The 15,700-nt window shown below is 39.5% G+C and overlaps 2 protein-coding genes across 3 annotated transcripts in view; both read right to left on the bottom strand.

The window, feature by feature from the left end:
• The window catches only part of LOC137285156 (centrosomal protein of 112 kDa-like), a 66,500-nt gene that overhangs the window by 27,392 nt on the left and 23,408 nt on the right, over positions 1–15,700 (bottom strand). The gene's annotated exons all lie outside the window — the stretch shown is intronic.
• On the bottom strand, positions 735–3,238 carry LOC137284009 (uncharacterized). The gene is made up of 2 exons (XM_067815670.1): positions 983–3,238; positions 735–839 (listed from the first exon to the last, which is right to left on the bottom strand). Exons 1-2 carry the CDS (start codon positions 3,236–3,238, stop codon positions 735–737), a joined length of 2,361 nt encoding a protein of 786 aa, XP_067671771.1.

Here is a 15,700-nt window from a genome sequence, read left to right as displayed (position 1 = left end):
TGTTACTGTGGCCAGATTTGTGATGTTTTGATACCCTTGCTGAAAGGTTATTTGAGAAAGAAGACCACTTCCAACTGTGGTCACATTTACTTCCACAATCTCTGGCATCATCTACACTTTGGTCAGATTCTTCATTGAATCTGAAACATTTTGAAGATTTCTTCTTGGCCATATAGTTACAGCAAGGATAAGTTGTTGACAAAATATTTGGATCTTTGTACACTGTAGGCCTTGACAAATGATCTATCTTGTGTTTGCTCTCTTGATCCTCCTTTCCTGGTTGTAATGACTGGCCATCTTCCCATATGGTTTGCGTATCTCCAGGACAAAAGCAGTTTTTCAACTCCATAGGTCTTGTACATCCTGGTGTGGAGACTTCTGGATATTGTTTCTGATCCATAGTTGACTTTCCACATCTTATGCCACTAGGTTTAGAGCTTGGTATCTTTCCATTAAGCTTGATAAAATGTTGCTGTTTTCTCTTGGAGCTAAGACATCCATGACAGGTACAATGATAGGTCTCCTCACTTTGGGAGCTTCTACTTTCTGTACCCTCCATCAGAACTTCACCATTACAGTACATCTCCTTGCTCCTCGACATATTCTCAAGACAGAGTCTGCTATTTATCAATGCTTCAGTTTCAATGTCAGAGCAATTACTGTGAAAGTGTTTTTCTGAGGAAGAGGATTCTTCAGGACCATAATACCCATCCTTATTACCATGCTTGATTTCATCATCGTTCCTGCTCAGTGATGCTCTCATAAACCTGCTCCCTCTTGGTGTTGATGACTGACTGGTTGTGTCTGTATGTATCTGGCACTGTCTTGAGTTTGCTCTCCTACTGAACGATGAGTGAGAGCTATCAGTGCTTGACAAGGTGTCATTTGTACCCCTTGAAATATGTCTCATTTCAGCATGATTTGTGTGAGTTCCAATAGCAGGTTTGTTTCTGAGACAGGTTTTAGTAGGTGCATGTTGAACCTTGTCTGCCAGAGATGCCTTGAAACTACTATCCACTGATAACATGGAAGAGACTGTTGTCCCTGAATCATCAATCTGTGAAGTCTTTTTAGGCACTGGAGTAACTGACAACACATTAGGACTCTGTAACATATGCTCACCATAATCTAGTGGATCACCAGCAAGTGAAGACTTACTTCCGTAACAGGATAATGACATTTTAGAAACATCCTCACTGTTGAGCAGTTTCCATCTCTCAGGCTGTCTTTCTTCCTTCAACATCTGTTCTGTGGTATTTAAGTCATAACCATGCTTTTCCATACTGCTGTCACTGTAACAATCCTCTGTAGTTACCTCTTTATATTTTGAGATCTGTGAGTAATCTTCCTCACTGTCATAACTCTGTTTTTTCCATTCTTTCTTATATCTTGAGATCTGCATCAGTTGTTCCTGTTCTGAGATTGATGAGTCACGGACATTTTCTTCCAAATCACTGTTGCTCTGACAAACTCCTTTCATCACTTGTTGACAGTTTATGATCTGTGTCTTATGACTTCCATCTTCCCCACTGATGCGCCTGTTGTGTTCCTTCAAGTGTTCTTTACATTTTGGGATCTGCCCATGTTCCACTGAATGACCATTTTCTTCCCCATTGAAGTCATTCTCACTATTCCCCCAAGTCTCTTGTTCCTGTCTTGAGATCTGCCTGAACTCCAGTTCCTGTCCTGAAATCTTCGATTCATGACCATTTTCTTTCCAAATGTCTCGCAGATGTTGTATCTCTTCTTTCTTATGTCTTGAAATTTGCCTCAAGTCTTGTTCCTGTCCTGAGTCACATTGGTTTTCTTCCCCACTGCTGTCACTTGCCACATCATCTGCTGGAAGCACTGACTGGATACATCTGTCTCCACTGACTTTACTGTCATCAGCTGAACATTCACCAGGCACTGATACTTTGTTTGCTCCACTGCCTTGTGTCACATCAGATAATTTTTTGCTTGTAGATATACTTTCTCCAATGAAGCTTCCGCATCTGACAATTACACTATCAGTCTTTTCCATAACAGGAAACAGTTCTTTTACTGAACGACTTTCTTTCATTTCATTTTGTTCATCCTTACTCCTCTCCTCCAACACATCCAGGGTGCCAACATCATTACTCCACATGATTCCATTTGCATTGTGGATTCCATCAGAAACATTCCTTGTATGCTGTCCATCTGCTGTTACTTCATCCTCTGAGCTCCCTGTAGTGTTACAGTTTTGAGGATGGTACTGTTCACCTTCATCATTCTTGTGCTCCTGATCTACATCATTACGTTTTTCTATATTTGAAATAGCTACATCATACTTCTGTGCATTATCTGTGTTTGTTTCTGGAAAAACACATGGAGACATTTTCTTTATGTGTTTCCTTGGAATCTTGCTTGGAATCAATCCCCTTTGTGGCAGTTTATCTTTTTTAACATTAATATGGTTTACATCATCTCTTTTATGCTGCTCGTGCCCCTGTTTTTGATGGAGTGACTTCTGCTTCAAGATAAGGGTCTCCACCATCCTGATCATGTTCTCATGCTTGTCCCCAGCATCCTCTGACCTTGCCATTAACAGCAGGGACAGAAGTCCCTCAAGTTCGGTCAGACTCAAACATTGTTTGCGGTCACCCTTGGAAGAATTGATGAAATCTTTCTGGAGTAAAAAGAGAATTTGTCTTGAAACACCCTTTTCCTCCATCTTAGATCCATTAATACTTGGGTCTGCTGATAGTGGTTCATTTGAGTTACCATGCTCTGTTGTTGGGTTTGAAGTGGTATTTTCATCTTCTTTTTCTTCTGACAGTTCTTCTGATGGCTCTTTTCCATGGGCTGTAGACTTAATCTTGCTCTCTTCATTCAGTATCTGTTGCGACACGTGTGTGTTTGCTTGCCTTTTCTCGTAATTTATCAAATCTTTGTCCACATTTATTTGTTCATATTTCTTCCTAGTATTATGATTGCCATTTTCACTCAAGTCTGTTTCTGTTAGTGTTTCATCTAGACAGCCATGATCAGACAAAATAAATCTTACAGATTTGGTCCTATCTCTAGATTTTCCCCCCTGAGAAGCACCAGCTGCAAGGGATTTTTCTCTGAGTACTGCAATTTCTGAAGAGCTTGCCTGTCTCCGAGCTGCACCTTTTCCTCTTGTTGCAGCATTAGCTTTGACTCGATTGTTCCTTTCTTGAAGGTCTTTGGCCAGCTTCGCCAGGTCCCGGTGACTTCTGGACCAGATGGACATCACGCAGCAGTACAACCTCAGCAGCAGACATACAACAAATACAACATCCCATGGGAGTTTCTAGAACACATTCATTCCATTCTGTTGTAGATATATCTCTATGGCAGGATCCCAAGATACCATTCTTTATCAGGTTCCAATCTGTCATTTGGACACATATTTACTTCTTTTTGGAACATGTTGAAAATTCCCTCATCCTGGTGTTATGGAGTCTCACTCTTGAATACTTCTGAAATGACTCAAAGTGTTCTGAATGCATCCTCTTGAAAGATTGTGGTAAATTTCACAAAGTTTCACTGACAAATCTTTACATGAATTATCATGATGTGAAATCATGAAGTGAAGAACTTGAAATAAGTGCACCTTCCAGCAAGAGTTTCCTAATACTGATGGTACGTGGAGTCAAGCATACATGTACATCAAGTACTACACAGGCACAGTACACTTGATAACTGGTCAGAAATAAAGGAGTCAGTGTCTGTGTCACTCCTAGCAGGCCGCAGAGTAAACTATGTATGGTGTGAGATAAGCTAGGGTAACTCAAGTAGCACCAGGATTAATAGACCCATCAGACTGTGTGGCCAGTAGTAATCCTGTTACTCAGAAGAGGTTGTGCCCCACTGAACACAGGATCAACACTGTGGGTTCTGTCAGGGTTGGTTCAGCCCCGGGTGGGATCAGATGACATGACAGGGCTGATGTTCCATGCTATGAACATCACACATCCATCTCAAAGGTCACTTGTACTCATTTCAGCATACTTGGGGTGACAATAACTGCGAGAACCGATATTGCTGATAGCCAAATTATCCAGAGAGGTGGACCAACAGGTATTTATTGCCTGTCAAAAGTGGTCAGACAAGCGGCTTAGCGTATTTATCGGATGTTACACACACTTCAAAGTAGACCAACTTTAAGTTAATGAGATAGGCTGTCAGTATGGTCAATTTGACAGATTTTGTCATTGTCAAAGACTATACAAATATTTCTAGAAGTACTTCGACATGTTGGAGTATGTAATCTGCCGAGTAGTATCAATCAATGTTAGTAGACAGGTGAATTGCCTCCCCAACCTAAGGGAACAACACCTCTGACCAGGCTTAGACGTATAACCTTCTACTGGACACACTAATGCACACAAACACAGACAGACCAACTGCCAAACAAGCAGCACCATGGTGATGCAATGTTCTGGCTACCATGTCTAAACATATAAGTGAGTCTGGATTTAACACAGCTTTAAGTGTGATTGATTTATCAATATTATGGCCAATTCTGAAGTGACTAGACATTTTGGTGATCCCATCAGTATGGGTATGGTGATGACATGCACAGGAATAAAATGAGGGTGAAACAGACTTCTTCTATCTTCATGCTGGTGACTAACAGAGAGAGAGAGGAAGAGAGGGGGGAGGAGAAGAAGAAGTGGAAATGAGAAAAGACCTGGGGCATCACCCTGAAACTGTAAAAGATGTTTCTTATTACCCTTCCTAGCCCTACAAGCAGCCGCATACATTGTCATACTGTCATATAGTCATATAAACGGGTAAGTAGGATCATGTAGACAGGACTCTCAACACCGCCTCCCCTCATCTCACGTGCACAGTACATACAGTGATGTAAATATTCACTCTCAGCTGCCAATGTTTGCTTTGGGCACATACTGCCATGTATTGTCAGTAAGTCATGAACAGGTTAACGCCCAATCCCTAACACTCCAGCACAATGATCAGCAGTCATAAACACATCAAGTGCTCTTGTGTCAAGCCCCTACACTACGAACTGTGGAGTAGCTGATTGTCTGTAGCTATTGTCCACACGATCACCAGGATATATTGGTCCTTTAGACTCTAGTGGCATAGAAGTAGAAAATCCAAGTCAGTAGAATAATATAATTCATAACAGTCTATGATTAACAGGCATACCATTAAGACTTTCAGAACATTCTTGCCAGACTGCTAAGAATAATTATGTAGATTGCATTAATGAATAAGTTTCTAGATATCATATTTCCTGTGGACAGATCATTCAGAAAGAACATGTACAGGCTTTGTGAGGAATCGGAACACGCTAACAGGTAGTCGCCTTTATATCCATAACACTGGATCATAATCCTGATAATGATCACATGTTAACAAAAAGAATTCACAATCAGTATCAACAAAATTACAATTAGACCACACTGGTTATCATGATCTCACTTCCACTCAAAATATTCTTACAAAAGTTTTCGTCATGTTCTGACATGATTTAAAGTTGAACAATTTTATTTAAAAATACAAAATACAATACATGCAAGATAACATTCAGCTGGTTATCATTATGACCACATATGCAAAATAGAAAATAGTCTGCAAAACAAACCCTGAAACAAATATATGCAATGCAGCCAATGCAAGCATAGAATGTGTCTAGATTACCACCGTTCTGGGCTCCTTCATATTGTCATCATAATGTTTATTTAAACATTTTAATTTTCTGTTAAATTTGTTCATCTCAGAGACTAGCTGTTAGTCTTAACACAAATCTTCATAATTGCACTTTGCCCATTGAACACTTAAATCTGAGAATTTTATTCAACTTAAGATAAAAGTTGTTTAACAAATGATCACAGTTTCAAATCGCTTTATTTGTATGTATTACAAGAGGCTATGCACATTAAATGAAATACTGAGAATCCGTAGGGTTGTCTGAGTTAACGCTTATCATGTAATGCTTGTGCATGTTTCACTGTTCCAGGTACTGCGCTTACCCCCTTGTAATACACACCAACAATAATGATTTTATTCTATGATCATTTGTTAATCAACTTTTTATAAAATGCTGATGGCATAAGAAAATTATGAGGATTCGCAATCTTAATATCACTGTATTTGGTTTACTTTTTTGCTTAAGGTGAAATTCACTGGTACGTCTTCACTGCAAACAGACTATAACTTGAAAAAGAAAAGACTGTTATCATTCATCAATGAATACACCAAGATTTTTGTTTGTGTTGAGTTTCTCAAATTCATGAGTTTGTTCTAGTGGGAGAAAAATGGTTAAAGTTGCAGCAATAAAATAATTCAGTATTTCATGGCTAACATGGTCACAAGTTTATTTAACATATGTGTACTTCCCATCGAAAGTTAAGACTCATGAGTGTAAATACAACATATAGCCACTTACTCCTTGCAAAATATTCTAAAGTAAATTTTGCAAAATATTCCATACTGTTTAAGGTACTATTTACACATGAACTGATGTATTGCAGAACAAAATCATAACATTGAAAATATCATTGCGAGTTAAATAAATGATAAAAAATCAGTGAAAATTGGAAAAGCTTTACACTAAAGTGCATGATATTTACACATGCTTTTCAGCAATTTGATGCATGTGTCTCTCAATTCATCTGCATTAAGTTGCAGTTGTTCCCTCAAGTTAGTGGTGAAACTAATAGTCCAGTCATCCTAGCTCATATACAGCTCAACCTAGAACAAATTGCAATAAAAGCTGACTCTTCTGTTTTGTAATCCATATAATGTGTATTTTAAGATACAAAAAGTATAGGACTGTATAATGAACGAAAATTGCATTTTTCCTGCCAAAACGCACGTGCATGTTTGTTCGTCACAAGACGATTGAATGAGCACACTATACAGAGATTTATCACGAAAAAGGGCATTTGTCACTGAAATTAAATTTAAGTGCACAGCCTATTTGTGATACACACACACACACACACACACACACACACACACACACACACACACACACAGACAGACAGACAGACAGACACAGACACACAGACACACACAGACACACACAGACACACACAGACACACACACACACACACACACACACACACACACACACACACACACACTTGTAATATAAAACTTATACATATAACAGCAGGTTGATCCATGTGTCTGTTACCGAGGGATTTCTAATCATCATTTCATTTTATGTGTATGTTGAACACCAGACAGTATGAACTAAACGTGTGTAAGTATTTACCGTATTTACAATATTACCCGAACGTAAATCAGTATAATAACATTGTCAGAAAATGCAGAAGGTACAGTCACGTCACATAAACTTTGATAAGACAGGATGTAGTTAGTGAACGGAATTAAATGTTTTTAAACAAACCTCACATGATGATATGAAGCCAATAGTGATGCATCGTGCGACTCTAATATTATATTAGATGTCATCTTCAACACGCATTGAGTTGCTGCAGCTGACTCCCGTACATTCACCACATCCTGGAGAGCATTCCAGACCATGTTTCTTACAGCTGCACCGTGCTGAGCCGCAGTCAGTCTTACAGTTACATCTGATAATTCTAAGCAGGTGATCGGGGGCTGGTGGCAGATCTGTGAGAATGGGATATAGACGACCATTTCGTAGTTCCCATCCCCAGTTCTCAGGCAACATGTCCGACGACCTCTGTCCCATCCACTCCTGAACTTGATAGTAGACACGCATTGAATGATATTTTGCTGCAGCTGCAGTTGGAGGCAATTGTTTCGGCTCGACGAATGTTGAATATGCTGCCACTTTTTCACAAAAGCGGACATGGCGCAATTTGTCCAGACCTATGTCTGTGTCATCATTGAACAATTTCACGAAAACTCTTTCACCAGCTTTTATTATATCTTCTCTCTCTGTAGCCACACTGAATGCAGATGCCTGTTGACGAAAGGACATGTCAGAGACCAGTTCTTTTACCGCCGACGATTTTCCAATTCCAAACACTCTACTTGTAGTGTCGCATCCTGTAAAAGCGTGGATGAACAAGATGTTACTGCAGATGACTTCTCCTACCTTCCGCTTTGTTTCCTTTATTTGCCAGACTTTCCTTTTCTTTTTACTGTTACTCTTTGCCTCTGTCATATAGTAGATTTCTGATGACTCTTCTGATAAACTAGCGTGGTAGCATAGAAGTACCAGCAGGTCTGTGTCCTCACCAATTACAACAGTCGTGTGTTCCTTTGCAAGTTCCACAGCTGTCATGACAATTTCTAGGTCTGCATCACTACGTGCGTGTTTCACTCTACATCCCTGTTCCTGTAAGGCTGTACCAAGGAGATTGATGAACCTCTGTTTGTTAGATTGGTTGGCCAGGAAGTCTTCCTTTTTAGAATTGAGTAACAGGTTCTTTTCACACTTAACTTCTACTCCAGCATCCCCCCGTCTAAGGTGAGCTATATCCTTTATTGTTGGTCCAGCTTCATATCCATCAAACACAATGGTCGCCGTTCCATACCTGTTACGGACATATTCCATGTAGAGCTGAAGGATGGTGTCGTAAGTGCATCCTCGAGGCCAAACTACACGTTGAAGTAGAGCTCCACCATCAAGAACATATTCTCGCTGGACCGTGTGTATTGGAGGTTGCCAATCAGGATTTTGTAATAAAGTCCACAACGAGTCAGCAAGTGCAGCTTTGTTGGCTGGTAGAGGAAGACCTGATGGTTCAAAGAGTGCAGGAGGAATGTTGCACAGTTCAAACTCCAGCACTGATGCCAGATTTTCGCCCATGTTCCTTGCACTGGTTACAATTCTTTGGAACAGAAGTTTAGGATCAACGTGTACTTTATCACCCTCAAACTGTACAGATGCCTTAGAGTGAAGTGTACAAACTTGGTCTTTCTTTTTGAAGACATAATCTTGAACGGACACTCCAGTCATTTTGTCAAGTATCTTCTGTCCAACATATTTGGCATTCTCAACATTTACAGGTTTGTCAGCTATTTCTCCGGTTGCAATATTGCGGAGACTAGTGTCATCACTGAAAGGATTCCTCTCTTCTAAGAACGATAACACTGTCAGAATGTCCTTGTTGTCCTTGTCCATTCGAGCCTGGGTAGCATCCTTGTGTTGCTCATTAGTGCTGTACGAGATTCCAGTGAATGTCTGCATGGCAACGTTCATACTAGCACATGCTGGCATGGACAAGACCCATGTAAGACGTTGAATTTCTCCAATGCCTTTACCCCGAGTCAAACCTCCATTAGTTTTGATGCTACGCATGAGCATCTGCTCTATTACTAGGTCTGTTGGCAAGCCAGCCCACAAACGGTCGCTACGACGAACAACATGGAGTCCTCTCTTGAAATCTCTGTAGACCTCTTCATGAGTATTTTCCAAAGCCAACATCTTTTGGAGATACAAACGACTCGACTTGGCATAAAGAGAATGTCCAGAAGCTGCAAAGTAAGGAATCATTTCCCTGAGAGATTCAAGATGGAGATCCCAATTACCAGTTCTTTCAGCCTTTATGAACCTTCGCAAAATGTCTATCATCTCTGTGTAGTGCAGCCATAACTTTGATGTTCTTCTATCTTTTAACTGTGTCTTGTACTCATCCAGTCTAGACTTTACTCTCTTTAGGACAATGTCTTGACAAATGTCCTCAGTTGATAATTGCCCTCCTAGAAGGTGTTCAAATAGATATACTGCATGTTTGAGATCGTTGTTGGTCACGTCCTTTGTGCTGCACCATCTATTCTGAGGAGTACGTTCTGAATCAATATGATCATCACACTTGCAAATCCAAGGATATTCAAACGCCTGGCCTAAGAGGAGTGCATTGAGAGCTGTGTCCACAAGAAAGTGGCCTCTGATGGCTCGGGAAACAGCTTTACCTGTCATCATGTGTGGAACTGCATTAGGAGCATACACTGTCTCCAAGACCTCACAAAGTCCAGAACCCAACATAAGGTGACCAATACAACCCAGGAAGGACATTTCTGTATGAAAGGATCCAAGTCTTAGAACAAATGCTTGGAGATCTTTATCTGCAGTTGCACTTGATACAATGGTAGTTGCCTTCCACCAAAGTGGCTGATCAAAGGTGATAATAGGTGTTACATTTTGTTGTCTTGCTTGAGCCCCAACATACTTCAGTGTGGAATATATACATGACATGTCACCAGGATTCATATCAATCATAGGCAAGAAGGTGACAGTTGATATCCCAGCGTGATCTCCTCTGTGAACTGACTGCATATAACCTGACCAGGAGGGTCTCGGAGACTTAAGTGGCCACATAATCTTCCAGAGAATGTCCAATGCTGATGTTGGGTCAGAAGACTCTTCACGATTACAAGATGAAAGTTCTTCATAAACTGTACATGCCAGTCCATTCCAGTCGGATTTGTAGAAATGCATTCCAATTCGGCCAACTGCTACAATGTCTTTTATGCTTGGATTGCCTCTTGTGATTGGCTTGATGGTGTTTCTCCCTGGTGTGGCTGTTGAAATTATGCCCATTCCATGGAATGTGTTATTACCATCTAAAGTGCGCACGTTGTGGTCGATGTTATCGGCAACGAATTGCAGGGATGACCCAAGTTCGGGGTGTGAGACTTCAGGACTTCCTGTTGCTGCTGCATTGGCTTCAAACCGCTTAACCTCTGTATATGATGAGCAGAACCCATGTTGATGAAGCGAGTCTATCAAGAATCGTGATGCAAAGTGGTGATGCATTTGGACACCAAGTCCAATTTGAAGTGGTGGTACCAATGATCTCGGCCGAGTTGCTTGTATGACAGCTTGCCCAATGGAAGCAACTTTAACTTCAGAGCCTTTTCCATTAAATAGGTGAGTCAACAGAAGTCGAAGGGATTGTGGCAGGTATTCAAGTTGAATTTCAGTTGACTTGATATCATCAATGCTAGGATAAGTTGGATGGTTTCCGCTTATGGCTTTTATGTCACATTTCAGGAGGTCAGCAGTTGCTCTAATCAGGCGCATCTTCTCTCCATCTGGATCTGACTTTTGGGGGGTCTTGTAGAAATCATACAGAATAGATGAAGCATTGTGTCGGAAGGTTACAACATCTGGTTTTCCATCTGCTTCAGCAATGATTATTTTATAACCAAAATGTTCACACAGTTTTCGTTTCATGTATTTTACACTGTAGGGTTCTTCATTAGAGTTCAAATAAGAAGCCAGTTTTGAAACTAGATTTGTTACTGTAACCTGTTCATCATCATTTGCTTCAATGTAGTCAGCAACTTGCAAGAATGCAGCAAGTTTCACAGGATCCTCCGGTCTTCCCTGGCGTGGCTTCTTTCGAGGTGTTGGGGAATAACTATCTACAGCTTGAGGCAACTTTCTGTTTGTCCTGAAATTCACACTGCATGAGTTGTGGTAAACCGCATCCACTGCAAAACAATCGCCAGCATACTCAATTCTTGCAAGAACTTTTGTAGACCATTCATCACCTCTTTTCAAGCAAATATTTTTTATAGTTTCCTGGAACTGCTTTTCGGTCCTAACCGGAATCACATTAGATCTGTGAGTCTTCCAATCTGTTTTTACAGTCTCTCCACAAAACAAGCAATCTGTTTGGAAGCTGAACTCTTTTTCTTGCGACCTTAAAGATCGTGTTTGATTTTCTTGGTCTTGATCCTCATTTTCCGTAAAGTTTCTTTTATTAGAGGCAGCAATACTGAATTTATTGATGTGTTTGCGTCTGCACTCCTGGTGTATATATTGTCCTTCTCTTGTTTGTGTGCTTTCTTCGCGCAGAGCACTTGCTCTGTTGATGCTTGTGCTTCCTTTTTCACTGAGTTTTGATGTAGGTTTTCCATTTCCAAGCAGGTCTCCACAGAGGACACACACATTTAGGTCATCGTAAACATCTGCAAAAAGTGTTTTGCATTACTGGCCAGGACTCACAAGTGAAGCTTGTATATTGTTTTGGAAAAATGTAAAAGAGCCCTCAGTACTCTAGAGCATTTCTGCTCATGCACTACCCACCCCCCTAAACTGCATGAAACCGGTCTAAAAACAGGTGATTTTGAAAAAAGTAATGGTCCTAATTGGTTTCCATAGTTTGAAAATCCAAACAGATTCAGTTTATGGTAACATTTGAGATTATTTCGGTTGTCTTGATAAATATTATAGTGTTCGGGTGTTGTTGTTGTTATTGTTTTTACTTTTCTATCGATTAGAAAAGTAATACCATGCCAGTTATGTCTCACTGCTTGTTTTTGTGTGTTTCGACATTTCGACTGGCAACGTTGAATGGGGTCAACAGCTCTAAGTGAACTATCGTCCAGTATCAACTACTTCAATAGTTCTCCGCCTTGGCGGTTAATATATGCAACCTATGAATATATCAGACATCAGTCATGTCAGTTAACTTGTACATGTTTGAAAATAATTACCCAGATTGCGCTGGACTGCCAGCGACGGTACGTTCGTTCGCCATCTTGTTTACGTGACGCAATCTACGGCAACACTGCGAATAACACCGGCCATCTGATTTTTCGTATCAAATGTGCGCGTTTTGGCATTACAAAAAATAACTTTTTCGAACAAAATCGTTCATGATACTTTTCTATACTTTTCATATGTTGAAAGTACACAACTTAGTGACATGTTCCAGCAGAAATTGTTTTTATTGCAATTTGTTCTACCCCTTTTGCCAGTGTTACTGGACTATAATCTTCGATGTAAGATTGTAACCGTATATTTATATATATCACATATAGTGTTATAAATGAGACTAAGCCTTTGATGGAAAGCATAGTTTGACCAGCTGAGCAAATTAATACCTCTAATATGTGGGTATATCACAAGCTGATCACATGCAGCTTCACAAACTAGGGGCTTTAACATTTATTAACAATTTCAACTGTATGAACCACTATAAACATAACCACGGTAATGAGTTCATAATGTCAGCTGACAAATTTGTCAATCAAATCCCAATGAACTTTTGTCACCGGCTTAGATTACAAATTTTAACTAAATATTTCGAGTTCAAATAACATCAAAGTTATATGAGAAGTATGCAGTCTTGTATGTCAAATAACCATGAATAATTATCCGTACACAGATTCAACACACCCTACTGTGATTGTTGCCAGCAGATTTATAGCTCCATAACGTCTTGTACACTGAGCTGAAGCCGTCATTGTGCCCCAACATTCTTATCATACTCATAGTAGCCACAAACTCTACAGGAGGAACCCATTAGACTCGGGCTGAATGGTTGTTTTTAGCCATGGTGATCTTTAGTTTCACAGCTGTAATGAACTTTAATCACTGTCTCAAGTCTGGTCTTCCTGGACAAAGAAACCTAATAACCAACGATAACATTATCCCACAAAGATATTTATCCCCTATCCCTGATTGCTAAGAGTTAATAATCGCATTTGTGCAACATCAGCAGTTTTTCATAGCAATCTTGATTCATAACTCATTATGGCATAAAAGTCAAGCAAATACATTGTACGAAGAAATATCTGATAGATCAGAAAATACTGGTTAATACTGGCTACACAGAGAATAAATATTGAATTTTGTTTGTTTGTTGTAACAAAGTGCTTAACAACTATTATAATCATTGTCCCTGTAACTGTTTCCAAAGCTAACCAAGTCAACAGTACACAATGCATACAGTCATTTACTTGTTCCCCAGAGAATCCCTGGACACAACACGTCTCTGTTATCCTAGGCTTTCAAATGTTCACTTGTTTGCTTTCCTACCAAATCACTGGACTGAACATGCTGGACAGCTATCTAAGTCTGAATTCATTTACTTGTTCCGTATGAGATCCCTTGACTGAACTGTTCTCTTTGAATGCTTGAAGTATTGACTTGACTGAACAGGTCCCAAGTACCCTAAGATTGGGATCATTTGCTTGCCTTTAATGGGACAACTTTACTGAGCAGGTCCCTAGTATCCTATGTTTGGGGTTATTTGCTTGCATTTCATGGGACCCCTTGACTGAACTGGTCTCTAGTATTCTATGCATGCATGGGGTCATTTGCTTGTTTCTCATGAGATCCATTGACTAAACAGGCCCTTGAACCCCATGTTTGAGGTCATTTACTTGTCTCTCATGAGATCCCACGACTGAACAGCTCCCTAGTACCCCATGCTTGGGGTCATTTGCTGGTTCTCAGTTGGATTCGTTCCTGAGTATATCTCCAGTGCCCTATACATAATCATAAATGTCAATGTAATCATGAATCTATGTTCCTGTTGATAATGACGTTATGATAGGTACGACACAATGTGTGATCTCCCTGATTGTGTGTCACTTTAGATCATTGTCACCTTAGATCATTCTGCTTCCAACTATTACAAATTATACACCCACAAATATATGGATTACAGGCACTAAACAATTTACATACTATAATAGCCAAATTTAACATTCATTGAGCATTAAAATATAGTGTCAGTAAAATATTTTGTTTATTTTCTTTCAACAATGAAAAACAGGAAATGAAACTATTAATGTCTGTGTACTAGCATAACAGAATGTCAATGTATGTGACCTGTACCATCATTGTCAAGCATGTATTTATCAGTGGTTAACTAGCAGTTATTTTGCTAGTGCTTCAAACACTGAAAACAACAGAAAAACTTCTCTGCATGACAATAATTTACTTTTTAACTTCAAGTTACTTCAGACTGTTCAAATGCATACAGCAAAAAATACCATACATGAATATATACAAACAAGAGTCATCAGAAGATGACATATCCCCTTGGCCCCTACATGTTTGAAATTGAAAGGACAAATCATCTCACAGTTACTCATTGTTTTTTTAAGACTAAGTTTGAATTGTTTCCATGGAATTCATGAAAATTATATATGCCATATATCTGTAATCAGCAAAGTCACAATTTCAAGATCTGTCTCATATATCTGCCAAGATCTGTTGAAAGATATGAAAATGTTTTCGCATTGTGCTCTGGGAACGAAGCCCATACCTCCATTCTGAGACTAAGTCCGAAACGTTTCCATGGAAACCAAGAAAATAATACATCACAAAAACCAAAAGGCACCACTATAGGTTCTGATTGATATATCTACCAAGTATTGCAGAAAAAAATTGAATAGTTTTTGAGTTCTGCTCCGGAAACGATGCCCGAAAGGCACCACTTTGGGGTCTGCCACACATATCTGCCAAGTTTTACCAACAGATATTGAGAAGTTTTGGAGTTCTACTCCGGAAACGAAACAAACCTCTTACGTTTGAGAATAAGTCAAAAACGATCCATGGAAACTGAGAAAATGATAAATCACCAAAACCTGGAAATAGCAAAAGGCGTCCACTTTAGGTTCTGACTGATATATCTGCCAAGTTTTGCTGAAAAATAGAGAACGGATTTTGAGTTCTACTCCGGAAACGAAGAACGTACCTCCATTTTGAGGGGGGGGGGGGGAAGAGGATAAAAATATACCATATAAACTAGTCTATCATACAGACAGAAATAAATATATTCAAGAAACCCATGCCATTCTAAAATATTAACATAAGTCTCAATTCCTGCAGTTTATGAAAACAAAGAAAAATTCTTGGCTCCTTTCCATCATATTTCATTAAGTATATTTGAGAAGTATATTTTCATTTCATTTCAGAGACTAGCTGTTAGTCAACTTACATATATGCATATAGGTTAACATACAGAGCAAAGAGGAATCTGAAATCTGTCA

This window comes from Haliotis asinina, chromosome 5, assembly GCF_037392515.1.
Source record: "Haliotis asinina isolate JCU_RB_2024 chromosome 5, JCU_Hal_asi_v2, whole genome shotgun sequence".
Classification (NCBI taxonomy): Eukaryota; Metazoa; Mollusca; class Gastropoda; order Lepetellida; family Haliotidae; genus Haliotis; species Haliotis asinina.
This window is presented reverse-complemented; position numbering and strand designations above follow the sequence as displayed.